General features: G+C 39.7%; 1 protein-coding gene across 3 annotated transcripts in view; it reads left to right on the forward strand.

Annotated features, from left to right (window-relative positions):
* Positions 1 to 136: 136 nt before the first annotated feature.
* Positions 137 to 18,156, forward strand: part of ZSWIM8 (zinc finger SWIM-type containing 8) — a 59,702-nt gene continuing 41,682 nt past the window's right edge. For 2 of the 3 annotated variants that reach the window (XM_027699975.1, XM_027699976.1), the window contains exon 1: positions 137 to 821. In XM_027699975.1, coding sequence (XP_027555776.1) covers positions 644 to 821 — 178 coding nt within the window. In that variant the 5' untranslated portion in view covers positions 137 to 643. The remainder of the gene's footprint in view (positions 822 to 18,156) is intronic. The other variant, XM_027699974.1, reaches the window with a different exon arrangement.

Genomic DNA, 18,156 nt, shown 5'->3' on the forward strand with positions numbered 1-18,156 from the left:
GGACGCTCCGGGGGACGACGGGCGTGGGACGGGGGCGGCTTCGTTGCCCGCCGGTGGCGCGCCGGTGCCGAGCCGCCGGGAGGTCGCGCCGCCCCCCCCGCGGGCGCTGCGGCCCCGCCGGGCCGTTCTGCAGCCCCCGGAGCGGGAGGGAAGTTGTTCCCCGGCGGGTCCCGGCGCTGCCCCCGGTTCCTGCGCCGGGAGTGAGACAAGCACAACCCCAGGGAGCCCGGCCCTGCGCACAGACACCTCCCGGAGGAGGAAGGCGGCCCCTTCCCTCGCCCTGCAGCGCCGGGAGCCCCCGGACCCTCGGTGTGCCCGGGGCACCTGTCCCGCCGGGAGGCAGCTCTCACGGACCCACCAGCCCCCTCCGCCTCAAGTACATTCTGTGGACATAAGCATTTTTTAACTTTTTAAAGAACTTTTTTTTCCCCCCACCCTCTGGGGTTTTTACGAGCTTCCCCATAGTTATTTCCTGCTTCTCCCACCTCAGCCAGCGCTTTGTTTTTTCCTGGCACTGTAGAATGGGGATCGAATCAAAATCGAGATTTTAAGCACTGTAGGAGCCCTCAAGTCCATTCACCTGTTAAAAGTGAGCAGTGCTGTTTCTGTCTTTCTTTTTCCCCCACGTCGCCTGTCGGATGTGATGGAACTCATGTTCGCAGAGTGGGAGGACGGGGAGAGGTTTTCATTTGAAGACTCCGATCGCTTTGAGGAAGACTCTCTTTGTTCCTTCATCTCTGAGGCAGAAAGCCTTTGCCAGAACTGGAGAGGATGGAGGAAGCAGTCGGCTGGACCCAATTCTCCCACTGTCAAAATGAAAGGTAAGATCACACGGATGCATTGGGATATTCTTTGGAAGTTGTGGGGCAAGGGAGAGGGGTGGTAGGTGAGGAGATCTGCAGTAGGAATGTCAAAGCAGCAAAGAGAAGTCACATGTAGGATCATTGTCAGGATAAGTTTTGACCACAGATTGAAGCTGAAAGTTTACCGGGAATCTTAAGACAAAGCTGTCTTTTGGGTGAGTTTTCACCTGCATGTGCTCTGTAGTATTGTGATGCTGCCCTTCTGAGTAGGTTCTGTGTGATTGCTCTTGGAAATCCGAAAAGTTTTCTATGAACAAACTGCAGACTGGCCTGGGAATAACTGTGCTTTTGTTGAAGTACACCAGGGTTTCATAGAGGTTTTTTTAACTGCTATGAAGCTACTCATGTAAAGCCATGTAAGCTGTCATTGTATAGAGCAGTCCATTTTCCTTGCCTGATTCTTGACATTTCACGTTTTCCTAGTAAATTAGCTCTTTATGTTGCAGTAGTAGAGCAAGAGGGCCTTAAAACTGTCACAAAGAAGTCAGCAAACAACAGTGTGCCTGTTTCAGGACTTATTTCCTTTCTGTTGATAGTAACTTATTTTTAATAGCAGACAGGAAAATAAGTAACACTAGCAATTAAAATTTGTTTTTAATTATCATATTGCTACTAGCTCTTTGCTTGATTTTTTTTCTTTTTAATGAAACTTAATTTCTCTCGTTATCCCACTGCATTGTGATCCTGGAATTCAGGCGGTGTTTACATCAAGCAGAGCCAGATGCACAGTTAAGAGAAATTACACAAGCTTTTTCCACTCTTCCTTTCATGTCCTTCTGTTTCTTCAGCCCAGTCTCAGTACTTTTCCTGTTACTGCTGACCTTTGTGACCATTACCTGCCTCTTTAATATCTCCCTGTGTGGAACTGCAGAACTTCATTCTTTTCTGAACGTTGGCCTTACATGAACAGAGAATGCAATTTATACTGAATTGTGATGAAATCTGTCCATGGTGTTCTATGGACAAGTGTTCAGTTATCACTGGTTCAGTACCAGAAAGTACACTTTGCATTAAACATAGAACAGAGCAGCTTAAGTTTTAATTTTTTAATAAATTTAATAAATTTAAACTGTCCCAAGTTCTGGATATGGAACCGCCAGTGTCTCCTGATTAGTCAGGGTTAGAGTTGACAGTAAGATGAAAACTGAAAAACCCAACCTAACCCCAAACAAGGGAGAGAGAAATGCTGAATACATATCAAGTTGCATAGCACTCTTGGATCCTGCTACTGGGGTGCACTGGTTTTTAGTATGGAACATTCTACTGGTGTAAAGACGGGGAACCGTGTTGGCATGTTTTTAAAAGCTGTGAATGTGGAGATGTGGAGGCACAGGGCAAAGCTTATATACTTTGTGGTTTTGCTTTAGGTCTTGTTGTACGTGTTAACTTGCTGGAAAGAAGCTAAAGTATTGAAAACATACTGGTGTGGAAATAAAGATCTCTAGTTTGTCAGAGGTGTATGAAATGATGTTTGCAAAGGTGATTGTTTCTGTTCAGCTTGGAGAAGCTTTTAGCCAACTTCTTGAGTGTATGATTGTGTGTTCTTCTGGGTCTTGACCTAGTTCCTTTAGCTCTCTTGACCGAATTACAGGCAAGCAGCAGTTGCTCTCTCTGCTGTCATCCACTTGTTGAGTTACAACGAAAAATCACTTCAGTAGATTTTGCATATTTGCAGTCCTCAGTCTCTTTTCTGACATGCAAAACGCAATAGCTAACATTATTGTTGTGATAGTTGTAATTGTTTACACCATATTGAGATGTTGCTCTTCTGGATTCTGCAAACCTGCATAGGCAAGGCTTGTATTGCTTGTACTTGGTTCATATATTTTAGGTTTTATCTGTAAAGAGAATTAATTCCTTTTTATGAGAGTTGTACTTTAACAAGAGGGACATGCTGAAAGGATACTGTTGCCTGCTTTAAGGTCCTTGTCTTAAGTGCTCAGGCTCTGGTCGGAGTTATATTGAGAACTGTGTGAATGTGGATTTGCTGCCTAAATAATTATTTATTCACTCTGCAAAGTCACGTATGATATTACCAATATGGAACACTTGTAGGGACTTTACTGTACACAGCATGTTGCCAGCGAATCTGGTCTGATGTGGGTTCTGTCATCTGGGATCTCCTTGGATTTCAAACTATTGTACCAATTTTGTTATTTTTAATACCTCTTTTTGATAGTGTCTTTTAGTCAGAAAATACAGTTTGTATTGAGAACTTGCTGGGTCCTGAGGTTGTCAGTTGTAATGAGTAATTTCAAATGTGATAATTCTGAATTGAGCTGTGTGGTTTTATTTCCACAGTTTGCCATTTTACTGTGCCTTGTTGCCTTTGCAAACAAAAAATGAGGTTAGACACTAGGTTATTCTGTGTTAAATGCTAAGAGGAAACAAGAGGAACTGTATTCTGTTAGCCTTTTCCTGCAGTTTGGAGCTTAGCCTGTGTTTTGGTTTGTAATCAGTCAGACAAGTTATGTAATAGAAAGCATTTTTAGCTTTTTCAGCTGTTTTTGGTTTGTCCTTGTGAGTGTCCAGTTCTTCATTAATTAGTTCAGAGAGACTCCCCCCTAGACTGATGGAAGTGCTGTTGGCTGAGGAGTCCTCTTAAACGAACAGCTTGCATACTTTTTAGTGTTCAAAAGGCTTTCTTACCTTTTGCAAGTTTTTATTTTCTTCTTGGGTATTTTTAGTATTATTATATGCTTGCTGTAAATTTAACAATAAGGCTTGGGGTAGCTCGTTGCAAATATATACAGTATTCATGGCAGAGCATTGCCAGAAAGATGAGTTATTCACTTGTCAGTCACTCCATTGGCTTGTTAGGTATCTTTAGTAGTTACATTAGAAAAATAGAATGATAATTGGTTGATTTTTTTCCTCATTTCATTTTTGTTATGGAAAAGTTCTCGTATAGTTTTCCTATATTACACTGTAGAAAGGAATTTTCCCGTTAAATATAGAATTGCAAAGGTGAAGGCGGAATACATTGTGTCCACTTCATAGATGCCCTTGGATTTTGAAACTGCTCTCCTCTGATTCACCTGTACTGAAATCCTGGAGGAAACATGTCAGTTTTGGGAGCACCAGGAGTCCTATCATAATTTTGAGCATTTATTTTAGGAGTGACTTGTTCTCTTGCTAGACTGCCTTGATTGCCTGTGTTACCCCTTGTTGTTTAAATTTTGAATGGGCTCATGCTTCTGACTGATACTTGGCCATTGCCTGTACATACATCAGAGGCTCTCAGCTGCACAAGCAGACAGGGGATTCTGCTCTGAAGTTCAGGTGAATGGGTGTTTTTAAAAACAATGTCCTTGCAATGTATTCAAAACCATCCGGTTCTTCGAGTTGGTTTATGGCTCCTACTCACTTTCTTCTGTATGAAATTACATTCCACCCTTTTGCTGCCTCTCTACCAACGAATGCACCCACTTACCTTTTCTCCACTTTTCTGAACAGTCTTTTTCATTGGTAATTGAAGTAAGTCTGGTGTTTCTGCAGATGTTCTGTCATCAGTTATCTTCACATAAGGATTTTTGTGATAGAGGTTATAGGAATAAATGTTCAAGTACATTCATTATCTCTTCAAACTCACTGAGGCTTTCTTTCTTCTTGAAAGCTTCTAAGGTTTCCCACCCTTAATCCTTTCTGTTTCACAGTTTCTGAAGCATAAATGTTTACCAAACACTTAAGAAGTTGCCATTAATACTGTAGGATTGCTAAATAGTGTGTTCACAATATTTTCACTCAGTTTGTATTTAATCTTTCACACCAGATTTGGTTGGAAGGCACTGATGAGTTGTGTTGAATCAGTTTTCAACACAAAGGCACCTAGCAAGAAAACTTGACTTTTTTTTCCTTTCCTTTGCTGTAAGCTTGAATAAGAGTATATTGTGTTGCAAAACCTCCCCAGACTTAAATAAGAATTGATGCAGGCATTGCTTTCCTAGAAAATATCCTCATTTTCCGACCCCAGAGAGTTTTTGTTCTTTCAAACTGTTAGGAGTGCCCACAATGTTAGGTTTTGGGCAGAGTGCCTCAGAAGTACAAGCTGTAGAGAGGAAATCATTGGCAGAGAATATACAGAGCCTGAGGTGAAGATATGATCAATTTAGAGATCAAGGTTTGTGCAGTGTCTACACTGGTAAAATGACAGTGACTGATTTTCACTGATTTATACAGACAAAGAATATATGGCTTAGAGAGCAACACTTCTTCCTCAGGATTGCCAGTAACTAGTAAATCGAAGTTAATCCATGTTCAAGCAGTAGCTTCATAAAACAGTAGGAGGACCATGTAGTCTCTTTCAAATTCATAGTGTGCCCTTCAGACTCTTGGTGTTTTAGGAGGAGGATGTTGGTGTCGTCCAAAGCGTGTCCACTCCTTGAGCCTAGTGAGGCTGGAAATGAAGACTCCGTGGTTCGCTGCTGTTTTGTTACTGCCCGTGTATAACGAAGTTACAACTGATTTTTTTTTTCTACTTTATTTGTGCCTCTGCTCTTAATTTGTCTCTTCATTTGCATTTTCCTGTGCCTTTCTGAGGTAATTGAGTGTGTGTACCCTTCTATTTAGAAATGGGCACTGGAGAAACTACATAAAGAAGCTATCAGGAAAAGATACTTTTTTTACTGCTGAGATTTTTTAAATTACCAATCCAGTTTTAACTCTCATGTTGGTCTTCTGGCCTTTTCCTTTAGTTAAGTTTCTCTTCCCCTCCCAAAAAGTCTTGAACATTCTTTGTGTATTTTAACGTCTTATCTTTCTACAGGGCAATGTGTCATTTTCTCCTGTCTCATCTTTCTACTCATCTTTCTTCCTGGCTTTCATGGATTTTTCTGTTTGTGTTTTTCTCCTTCCTTTCACCTTGAGGAAATCCCTGTGCTGCTGAATGACCAGAGATCACAGAGGCTCTATTTGCATTTCAGGCTCACTGAACCTGTAGGGGTTATTCTTCTCGGTGGCATGTTTACTTCTGGGGGAGCAAGGATAAGGATTCAGGTTTGATCCTAGACTCTCGATTGTGCTCTCCCTTTGTTTCCTATCCCTTTCTTTAACTCCTCCTATCCCTTTTTTCCCCACCTGTTCTTCATTGCTAATTTTTTTTATTTTTTTTTTTAATTTTTATCTTTATTTTTACCTGTAGATAACTAGGTCTGTCCTGAGGTGAAAACAAAATGAAGACAAGACGTCTCAGGATTTCTGCTAAGCTACACACGTGTGTGATTATCTGGGCAAATGCAATTCTATAATGAAATGCAAATGTATTTTGATCATTCAGTATTTTACTCAGCACATCTTTCTCTTTTAAGACTTAGGAGGTTTTTTTCATGCTCAGAAGTACTGCTTGTGTCACTTCTTTCAGTGCTAGCGCCAAAAGTTATTTTGTTAAATTAATGTGTTTGAATATCTATATGATCAGGGGCTGTAAGCAGGAAGAGTAGGTAGGAGACTAATTTTGTGTCAGCCACCACAGAGCACCTTGTGTTTTGAGCTGTGCCCCCTCTGTGTATCTGGGGTCACCTGTCAGCAAAGCAGTGGGGAGTCAAACTAAAAACAAAAATTCCTGCCGCTTCTGGAGTGTTGCTGATTAAGGCCAGGAGTCCAGATGTGTTTTTTTTCTTATAGATTATAAAACATGTAGAAGAAAATGAAATTCCTGCCCTGATGAAAGCCGTGGAAGATTTAAAATAAGAGCTTAGTTACTCTCAAGATGCATCTTTGCTTCTTGGCAGATTACTTAATTCCAGAACCTGCATTTTCTGGGTCTGCTTTTTCCTGGTATTCTACAACAGGGGTGATTCTGTGACTTCACTTGACCATTAGAGATTTTTTTCCCAAGTTACTTCCCTTTGTGGGAGACTCCAAGCTGGATGCCAGAGGGGAGAATATACTTGAGAGAATGAACGAGAGGTAGGTCAGAGACCAAAAACAGTATAGAAAAGAAAGTCGACATTTTTTTACAGAAATATAAATAGGTAATGTGATAAAAGAAATATTACCCAGAATTTGTCTGCAAGTCAAGGGAGTCTTTACAGGAGGGCATCCAGGTGTACTTTTTTTCTCCGAAGTTACAACATTTAGGTGGTGACTTTTTGAAGCAGTGGGCAGGTGAACACCTGGGTATCCGATTCTGACTTCCTCTGTTCAGAAAAATGAAAAATTTAAACAGATAGTCATCATTCTTTGCTATCCAGAAATACTGGTAGACATTAGTAATTAATTGGTGGAGATCTGCAAATGAAAACACCACTGTTTTAAAATGCAATTAGTATGGTTCGTTTGGTGGGGTTTTTTCCCCCCAGATAAACAATTGGAAAAAGTCAATTGCAGCTTTTCTCTTTGGCTTGGAATCTCTGAAGATGCTGCTTTGAGCATGTCTCCCCAGAACTAAAGAAAAAGTAAGTTGACCTTAAAATAGAAGTAGTCAAGTTACCATCTAGACTCTTTCTTAGATATATTCATTAAAACAATGCCTACATGCAGCCAAGCCATTCTTACTGGCACCTTGTCAATGTGTGTGACAAAATGAGGTTCTTTGTTGAAGTACAGAAAAATTGCTGAACCTGTGAGTACTGAGTACTGTATGCCCTTATGGGGGACCCCTGGTGGCCTAGTGGTTAGCATGCGGGACTCTCACCACTGCAACCCAGGTTCAATTCCCAGTCCCCCCGGGCAGATGGAGCCCGTTAGCCCTGTGAGGCCATCCATCTATGAGAAGGTCACTCTAAACAAACCTACATCCTGAGGACCTCACTGCCATTGTCCAAGCTTGCTTGGCCCCGGCAGATGAACCTTAGGATTAAAGGGTGGGCTCAGTTCAGCGCAGGCTGTGTCTCACCTAAAAAATCCATTGCGCAGGCTGGAAAGGTAAAAGACCTTTCCCAAACTCTTCGTTCGCGAAGACTGGCCATTATGCCCTTATGGAATCTGTCCGTGTCTTTTTTCTGGTCTTTGTAGGACTTCATATTTACTGTTCTTAATATGTGCTCGCATTTGCCCGACTTGAATGCTCAAGTTCCATGCTCTTAGGAAATGATTGCTGATGTAAAAATTATTGGTAAGGGTTTGACATTTAAGCTTCATGTTAGTCCTGCACGTACTGTGTAATTAATAGGTGTACAAATGAAATGACAGCTTTTTCTGAGAATCTGATACCTTTGTTCAGTCTATATGGCATCATTTAGTAATTCTCTTGAGCTGTTTGCAGTTCCTGTTGCATATTGCATGTAATTGCATTTTCTACCTCTTATTTAGGTCAGTAAATACTGAGATGGGAGAAGAAGAGAAATGTAACTGTAAATTTGTTTACCAGAGCTCCAAATGAAAATCTTTGCACCTTAGACCTGCATGTAACCTTCATGCGTGTCTTGAAGAGAAGGTGATCTGACACAGAGAAATGAGTTGTATTTGACCCAGAATGCCTTTGGAAGTTTTCATTGACTACTTGCTTGCATTTAAAGCAGTAGTGCACAGGGTCAGCAAAGCTGCTTATCCTTCTTAAGGATGCGGAGTTAGTTTTGCTGTCCAGTTTTGAAGAGGAACTATGTTCTTGGATATATTCAGAAGATGGGTTGACTTTGCTTCAGTCTTGTGGTGTTGGAGAGATCTTGGGAGATATTATTCATTTGCCTAACCAGATCCATGAAATGAACGGCCATTAGTCAGTGCCTCACAGTTTTCTGGGGATGCTTTTGTTGTTATTTTTGTGCACTGAATATAATAGACATGCTTGTAACTAATCCCTCCTCTGTAAACATTCTGTAGCTGCCTGCTTGCTTCATACATTCCTTTTTACCCAGTTTTGTTTCCCCCATTTTGTTCTCTCTGTAGGTAATGTGAGGAAAATAGAAGGGAGTTTATTCCTTGTTAAAGAGGAACTTTCTTCAGCTGTAGAATGTTAACAAATGATCAGATGAATGCTTTACTTTGAGTGAGAGGAAATGTAAATGCTTTGGGGTGAGAGCTGAAGGCAGGCTTAGGGACTGCCAGCTTTGGAAGCCTGTGTCTGGCAGAGGGGGCTGAGACTGGTTTGGGACTGCTGTGCTCCACCTTTGAACTGTGGGGACAGAACCTGGAATTGAATGAGCTCTGTAACCTCCCATAAAGCCTGGAGTTAGATTTGGGGAGATTTTTACAAAACCAAAGGAATTAGAGAGGAGTCAGGTAAAACTTTTTCAAAAACATTTAGATATCTAACTTCTTTTGACTTGTGTTTATGAAATAGACATTTAAACCTCTAATGGTTTCCCATTGGTGATACTGAGAGGTGGTGTCTTCTTTTAGTTCCTTACAGATGTTTAATTATTTTTTTTACTTTACAGGTGAGAATGCCTCATCCTTTATTTATTCTTTTCAGACAGTAGCTTTCCCATCAGCCCCAACAAAATTGGCCTGATGTCATGCTGATACATTCGGTAATGCAGCTCTTCAGTGTTTACCAGTGCATTTGTTTGGTGGCTAAGTGATACTGCTCTGAGATTTATTTAGACATGTGAAAAAAGCTGGTTGGAGATTAATTTTGCATGCAATACTTAAGGGTGGTTACTGATGGAAAAGAGCAGCATATTAAATAGTAGAGGTTGTGTGGTGTTTTGTGTGACTTCCTTTTGTGTCTGAAAACATATCAGTACTTCTTGATAGAAATTGATTCTCAGCTGTGATGCAGTCAGACTCAGACATTTTTATTATCATCTACATTCAGAAAAAATATCTGGTCCTAGTTGGTCTTTGTAGCTTGTTTTTTTTTGTCATAGGCCACTGGAGAGAATTTTGAATTCTGAGCTTTTAAAATACCTTGCGTTTGGCAAAAGTGAGAATAACTGGTAATACTGAGCCTTGCTTTCGGTCTGTGCTCTGAATGTACAATCCTGGTTGTGCAGGATGCTTTCTGAATTGGGTGAGAGTGAGGAGTAACAGTGCAGGGGAAATGACTTGCCTGAAGCTAATCTGCTTCATCAGCTGTAGAGTTATTCTGAGTGCAAGCTGCCCAATTTGTCATGAAACCTTGGCCAGCACTGGCATGAATACAGTGTTTTGTAGCACTGTCTGTCTTGCTTTACAAAAATCTGCTGTTCATTTTAGGATTTCTAACAGCTGTTGGTTGCTTGCCCAGGCTGCTCTTTTTATGAAATGAATTATTTTTTTTAGGGAGGGAAATGGAAGAGTGTTCGGATTAAGAATTTTCTTGTCTGAATTTCCAGAGGAGGTTGTCAAGTTATGAATGCTGCACTGCCTGCCTAATGCTGGTAGCACAGTTTTGGGATCTCAGTCATGTTGGAGTGGGTGAGAGTTTAGGAAAAAAAGCTTACTGACATTTTGCTCTTAAGATGCAGAGTTTATGAAGAGACAAATAGAACTACTGGCATAAGGCATCAACATACCATTGAATACTCCAGTTATTCCAGTTTCATCAGCACAACCCTGTGCAGATTTTCAGTTATTACACAGGAGAAGCAATAAGGTCGAATGGAAAATAGCACCTTTCTGATCTGGATTTGACTTGTGTTTGAAGAGGTTCTTATATTTGCTCAGAGTGGGTGATTTCTGTAGGTACATTGTACACATTTGCAACAAAATCTTATGTGAACCATGAGGCAGAATGTGGGTGAGTAGGATCTTAGAACTTCAAGTTTTTAATGATGGAGCAATGTGCTGGTGTTTCTGTCCTGGAGTCATGAAACCAAATCTTGGATTTTGGTTTCATTTTTTACCCCCTTCCACATCAAACGTGTTTTTCATTACCAAACATAGCTTGTAACTTTCCACTTCTCTGTGAATTGACATTCTGAAGAAGTAATTCAAGTAGTTTTCTTTGTAGAGATCTGGTTTCTAATAGAGTGTTGCAGCTATGATGCTTTACAGGCATAAAGAAGACAAGTTTTTAAGGAAAGAAGGGAAATCTGTTGTTCAGACACCTGATCCTTGGAGTGCAGAAAAAGTTTTCAGATGTGCAGCTCTTTTACTGTCCACTAAGAGGGATGATTTTACAGCAGGTTTAGCTCCTTGGCAATTAAAATTTACTTGGGCGCATTGACACTCCCTAGTCATGTTTAGTAGTGGTGAAAGGAAGTCTTAATATGACAAGGTGGTTATTTTTCTTACTAACATCTCATGCTGCTCTGAAGAGAGAGTTCCTTCAGATTTTTTGCCTCTTGAAGTGTTGTTGCTGACAGAGACTGCAGATGGAGTTGGAAGGTGTAGAAACAAGCAGCTGCTCCAAGAAGGTACTGAGAAGTTTGCCTCCTTCTTCACATACGTTTTAGCTTCCTGCCACAAGGAGTTGTTTCTTGTGTAATTCTCTGAAAAGTCCTTTAGCAGAAAGCATCAGTCTTTTTCTTCTGATGTAGGTCTGCTCAGCAGTACTGGGCACCTCAGATTGCTCCTGATAATGCCAGTACCGCATTATTTGGTTAAACTGTAATTCCTCCCTGTTGTTTAAGTTGTGACAAGAGTAACAGTATTCCTGCTTGCTGTTGCTGCAGTCAGTTAAGGCAAACACTGCTATTTTGTGTGGGATGAAAGAATGTTTCTGAATAATTTTGTGAAAGTTTCCAAACAAAGTTGTGTTTGGATTGTCTGACAAGGTGATCTGAGTAGCTGTTCTGGTAGTCAGAGGATATGGAATGGCTCCCCATGGGTCTCAGGTTCTTCTTTGGTGTGGCACAGAACTGGGAGGTCTGATTCTCAGGGGAGAAGTCTCATTTGGAGAGAGTGCAGGAAGAAAGGAATATTTTGCCCACTAACCAACAGAAATTCAGGAAAAGAAAATGCTGCATGTATTAGTGTGTGCTATGCAGGCTAACATAAGAACTCCCCCTACTGTGTCTGCTTGCTTGTTCCAATGTTGTTCAAGCTTTAAAAGGATGGGCACTGGAAATGACAGCATCACAAAGAAAGCCTTTCTGATGTTAGATTATGGACATTTTATGCAGCAGTAGAAGGTTTTGCTACTGGCAGAAGGTTTTTGCTAGCAGGAAGAAATGATGAATTACTCTAGGAAGAGTTAAGACATGGCTGTGGGATTTTTGGCATACTCTTACCGATTTAAATTCTTAGTGGGTTAGGACTCCTGGACCTTACACACACGTCATGCATCTTCTAAGTTTTAGTTCTCTGAGCAGTTATTGTTTAGCATTATAAAACCTCACCAGCTTTCTTTTTTATGCCTTATGAAATCTTGTGGAAGTGTCACCAGGAGCTGGCATGAGACTGGAATACTTAAAGATGTAACTTAAAATATTTAACTTTAAAAATAGTAACATCAAGATAAAATAGTTTTTAACTCAGTCTAATATTGAAACAGCCAGAGTTGTGCTGAGTATGTGGGATCTTTCCTCTGCTAGGCGCTCGGGTTCTGTAATATAAACTATTTTGGGATGCAGTCCCTATGCTTGATGTTAGCATGATGGTGATACCATTTCTCCACAGGTGAGGAAAGTTAAGTCAGCTAGTTTTTTTAGCTCTTTTCATCTAGAGAGTGAATGTAGAAAACCATCATGAAATGGGTTTGTCAGAAATTTTTTTTTTTTAAACAATTCAGATGACCAGAAGAGAACTGCAAGGCTTAATGGGTTTAAAATACTGACACTTGAAAAAAACCCCACCCACTCATCCCCTCTAAATCCACAATATACTGTGTTCTGCAGTTCTACAGGGCTTGTGTGCAAATAGAAAATGAGTATTGTTTTTCTGATACTTTGATGTATGTTCAGGCTTGCCTTATAGAAGGAACTAATTCTTGCTTCCTAAAATATCTTAATCTTGGAGGCAGAAGTCATGATGTCAGGAGATGTGTGTTGAGTCAGCCAGATAATATACTTCTCTCATTATGCAGGAAAATCTAAATCCAGCAAAAAAAGATAGCATGAGCCATGAAATATTTTGACTTACATGTATGAGCTGTTCGTGATGTAGTTTTAAGCAATTTTCAAAAATTGAATTCAGATGAAATTTGACTCTGTGCTGTAGGTGGTGGAGACTTGGAGGGTGAATTGGACACCCTCCTGTGATAAAACAACCCATTTGCAATGGATTAAAAAAACCTCAGGCAATTCTTAAAATGTCGTGATGGTTGTAACGGATTTTGTGTAGTAATAGTTGCTGCAGTTTGTCAGTTAAGTGTGAGGTTTCCAGTTCTGGACCATAATCTGCCCATCTGGGATGTGTATTTTTAATGGTTTGTGGCTACGAATCTCATCAGTCTTATCCAGTAAATGCTAATGAAAAAATTATGTTGCTTATTCGTCTTCTCAACTGTTTTGTACATAAAAATGTCATTCTGTGGCTTAGGGCTGATGTAGGCCTCCCCCAAATTCTTTTTGCTTTCAGCGTGGTCTGATATCTGCATTTGCTACTCGTTGACATTATTTTCAGTGTCATTTCGCTGCTGCAAAATGTTTATGTGATCAGATAGAGTTGTATAACTCTAGTTGAGGAAATAAGAGGTATAAGAACATTTTGTAAACACAGATCCCATTAGGGTTTTAGTACTCTTAGTAAGCTTACGGGGGTAGTAGCAGTGAACGAGGAGGAAGAAAACAGCAAACAAGAGAAGATTTGTTTCTAAATTTAAAAGAAACCCAAGACTTTTGGTTGAGAGTTCTGCACTATTTACAGGTAGTAAGAAGGATAATGTGCAAATTTAACAAGTGAATTGCATAGACAAAAAAATAAAAACAAATAATCCTGATAGTTGTTGTTTTTTTTTTGCTTTATCCTGTGAACAATTCAACGTACTAATGATTCATACTTGGTTCTCTGGAGCATTTTGCTAATTTGTTGATCACTTAGTTCTCTGTAGGGCTCTGTTTTCAGTTATTAAAAAAAGTGTGTGTGTGTATATAAATATTTTTATTCTTGCATGGTGAGAATATCATCCTGCCATAGAAGGCTATTGGAGAAAGCCATTTTAGAGATTTTCTTGTGGCTAACTGCCTGAAATACTTCAGGATTGCATTACACTGCCCTGTCGTTGCTGGTTTTGCTAGATCATCTGCTTAGTTGCACCTGCTTGTTACGAGTATGTGAATGTTTTAAAAGTACAGAAACATTGAGGAAAAAAAAAAAACAACAAAGGAGCCCTGAAGTCAGAATGTTCCCTCCGGTCTGTTTTCTGAGCAAGCTTGATTAACAGTCAATCTGCAGCAGCATTTGTAGCATGCTATCTCCATCACTTGATCCCTGTTCTTGTCTTGTCTAACCCTCTTGGTCTGTCACAACATGTGAAAAACTCACACAGATGAATTCCACCAGAGGCTACTGTTCTCCATTTGTTGTTGCAGCTGGCTTTGTGAATGCTGAGGTGTTTTGCAGGGACTTGGTTTGGAGTGGGTAGTACCTGAGAAACAAATAGCTGAAACTTTATTATGACTTGGTACAGCAAGTATTCCAGTGTCAAGGATTTGCTTATTTTCTTGTGTTTGACACTCTTGAATGGTTGGGGCATCAGGAACCTGTATCTTCACATCAGTTTGCTTAACCTGTAAAAGAAAAATAATCTTCTACTTTTTAGCAATACTGTGGTTTTCTTGGTTTTCTTTACAAGGAACATTGTGGTTTTATTTCCTTTGTATAAAATGGCATGGAGTTATTAGCTGAAGCAGGGGAATTGAAGACAGAGCTAATTGAAGACAGCTGGGAGTCAGCATTTGAATATTGCAGTGTGTCTTCAGCTTTTCAGGTGCTTCATTCTGCATGTGGTCAGGCTGGACTATGACTGGGTGCAGATACAGCTCCCTGTGTCTGTTCAGCTGTCAGGTTCTGATGTTGCAGGGTCTTGGTTCAGTCTTGGGGTCTTCACCCCTTGGCTTGCCAGTTGGGTTTGTTCTCTTGTATTTGGAGCATGAAAGTTCATTCTTGGTGCCTATTAAGTACTTGGCATGTCTGCTGGGCTGCTGCAACAGCCCGTAGCAGCTCCAGTTGAGCTGAAGCAATCTGTGATGTGCGTGTGTAGTGTTCACTTGGAACACCGCTGAGACCAGCTGTGTGATTTGAAAAGATCATTTACAACCAAGAGAGTGATGATCTGTTGAAGGGAAATTAATTCTTAATTATAAGAATCAGAATACAGGCCTGACAGAGGGCATCTTGAAGTGAGTTTTTCTTTATTATCTAATGCACTTCATTAGTTAGTCTTCTCTTGGCATATGTCTAGCTAATCTTTCTTTTGCTATATGGCATAGCTTTGGAGCTGCTCCAGCAGTTCATCTGTGAGCCTATACAATGGAAGCTTCTCATGCTGCTCAATTTAGTTGCACTCTTTTATCCCAAATCCTCTCTCCCCGAAGTTTAACCCATTTTGGCATGGGTAGTTTAAAGGTAAATTCTTGTATTGTTTTAAGTGCTTATATGTTACCTCTCTCTTCTTTGTTTAAAATTATGTTAGCTATTTCAGTTGCATTTTTTGTTAAGTATGTAGTTTCCTTCTGGAGCCTGGTGGTTGAGGTTCAGTACTTCATATGTTCCAAGTCTTACAGGCACAGAGTAGCTGCAACATCTCTTCTAGCTAGGTAGAGAACTTTTCTTTTGCCTCTTTGAAGACAGCTATCCTGTTTGTGACTGCATCATGAAGCTTACACATCAATGTGCTTAGTCTTATTTACTCCCAAGATTGTAATCCCAAGATTACTCAAGGATGCTCTTGATATTCCATCATTTCTATGTATTATGTACCAGTGCATTATAGATGTGCTGTATTTTTTTATGACTGTTGTCTGCAGTTTGGGAGATTGTACGGTGGGTATTCGCTCCCCATCTCACAAGACTGTGCTTGAAAGGCACAAAGCAGCAAGTGAACACAGGTGAACCTGTACTGCTTACAGAGGCTGCAAGGATGTTAGTTCAACGCTTAGGAAGATGTTCCCTTTTTCTTTACTTTGTAAGCTGGGACCTACCTGGGCAAAATGTTAATGTGATAGAAAACCAGCTGGTGGGGGTGTGTCTGACCCATTAAATCAGTTCTGCTTTTAATGACTCTTTGAAGTGGGAACTAAAGTTCATGTAGCTTGTGGATGGAGCCTTGAAAAGCATGGAAATGCTTTTCAAGGAAGAGAAAGTATCTTATTTTCAGACTTTTGCAAAAAGCTTCTGTTACATACTATGTGTCTTACCTTCAGTTCAGAGGTGGATTTTGATTATTTTTATATACACGTGTTGCTTTTTATAGGATGCTGATTATGTGGTAAAATGAAGAAGAAAAAGGGAGTATGCGTAATGGCCTAAATGCCTTGGATATAATTTATTTGAAATAACGAGTAAATATTTAATTAAAAGGCTCATGTTTCATTTTACAATGTTCACCTTGGGAAACTTTTTTAAAGTACACTCACAGCATTCACCTTCAAGTATTACAGATTTCAAGACAAAGGTGAAGTTTTCTGATGTTTCTTGTCAAGTTTGAATCCTGAAAGAATATAATTCTCTGGCACATACCTCTTACAGACATCAACTCTGACAATAAATTTCTGAGGGGAAAAAACCCCAAGAGAATAAAGTAAAACCAACAGCAGAATTTTAGAAGGAAATGTACAGAAAACAGTAAGAAAACAAATATTTTTGAAGAGTTGATTTAGGTGTGTTATGGTTAAATGTAGTGCTTGCTCTGCTTGCCTGTATATGAGAATTCTCAGCACATTTTGGTTTTAAAGGATATCAGAGAGGCAATCACTGACTTAAGCCAACAGGTATTTTACTGATAGGCACTTAAATAAAAAAAGCAGAAATTATTTAAGTGCATTCTACAGTAACAGTTTTATCTGTCTACATGGAAAATTCTGTAAAAAGCAATGTAATTTTTACCATTTTTTAAATGAGGTTTGTAAAGCAGGTTTTATAACACCCCCCACATACCTCCTTTGCTGGTCAAGAATGCACTCTGCGTATTTCTCATTAGTTTTACTGTTCTTCTCATTTTAGCCTTGGATATCAGAGGTGCTTCACTTAATTTTCTTTATCTCATTGTTCTGTGTGTAGTTGTATTACTTTGTTATGCTCTGTTACATTTAGGCCTGAAGCGAGCGGGAAGGGTGAGATGGGGACCAAAGCTGTAGACCTGTCTGTAAAAAGATAATGCAGCCTAACATGCCATTTTTCTAAAGGTATATATAGCAAAAGCAGTGTTCTGTCTTTGCACTGTGTGTTATCTCTTGCTGTGAGATTTCTTCACTTGCACTTGTATTCATTCACTTGTACATATAGTTTATTTGTAAGAGACATATGTCAAATGAAAGTAACTCAATGGAAATAATATGATTAGATAACAGATACGTTCAGTATTTAGCCCAGTTGTTTTTTCGTTGTTCTCTTTAATAACTTTGGTATTCTCATGGCCCCTATTCTGCTGATTATTCAAGCCATTTCTTCTCTATTTGTCTATCATGGAAACTCAGTTATTGTATTGAAGGAATAATATGTTGAACATGATCTGGTTTTATGAATAATTGTTGGCTGCAACTTAATCCAGCCTACACTGTGTTAGGAATGGTTAAGCAATTGCAACACATGCATCTCTATATCACCAAGCCCTGCTGGCATAGAAGTTGTTTCCACTGGTGAGAATGCATGTTTGTGTGCATAGCTTGTCTTGGCTGTTTTGGGGTCAGAGTTTTTCATTGTTGTTGTTCCACAGGAACAATTAGATCTATGTTAAAGTTTTAAGTGTTATAAAATGGCTGTAAAAATCAACCTGTAATTCACATAAAATAGTAGCAAAAAGGGCAGGATAGCCCTCATTAAAGGTGCATGTTTTGTGTGGCACTAAATAGATGAGGTAATTCAGAATTCAGAATGGTTAAGATATGCTTGATCCTGCTTCTTAGGTAGGAGATATAGATTAGATGGCCTCTCAAAATCCCTTCCTGACCTGGGTTTTGCTAGTCTTTTAACCTGTAAGTGGTAATTGTTTGAGGTTGCTTATGCTTTTCTTGTGACTTTATTCTTCCAGGACTTGAAATGTGTCCTTTGTTCTGCTTGGGTCATGATGTCTGCTTCCGAAGAACAAACAGTGATTCTTGCTAGTTTTGCTCCACAATTTAAAATTATCTTCTTCCTTGGGTAGATTCATTTTGTGTATTTGTCAACTTTGTATTACATCTTTGATTTCGCTGCTGTATAATTTTTTTAGTATTACATTTGCAGTCTTCCCTCCTATACCTATCTTTGCTTTCTGAGCAACAGCTGAGATGGTTTCTCCTTTGCGTTTTTAGCAGACTTCCTTTTTTTTTTCTTGCTAGAAGTATTTATTATAGAACATCAGAATACCTTTTGTCTGTTTTATTGATTGTAACTTTTGATACAGGTG

The sequence above is a fragment of the Neopelma chrysocephalum genome, unplaced genomic scaffold (assembly GCF_003984885.1).
Source record: "Neopelma chrysocephalum unplaced genomic scaffold, ASM398488v2 Primary Assembly neopelma1_143, whole genome shotgun sequence".
NCBI classification, from domain to species: domain Eukaryota; kingdom Metazoa; phylum Chordata; class Aves; order Passeriformes; family Pipridae; genus Neopelma; species Neopelma chrysocephalum.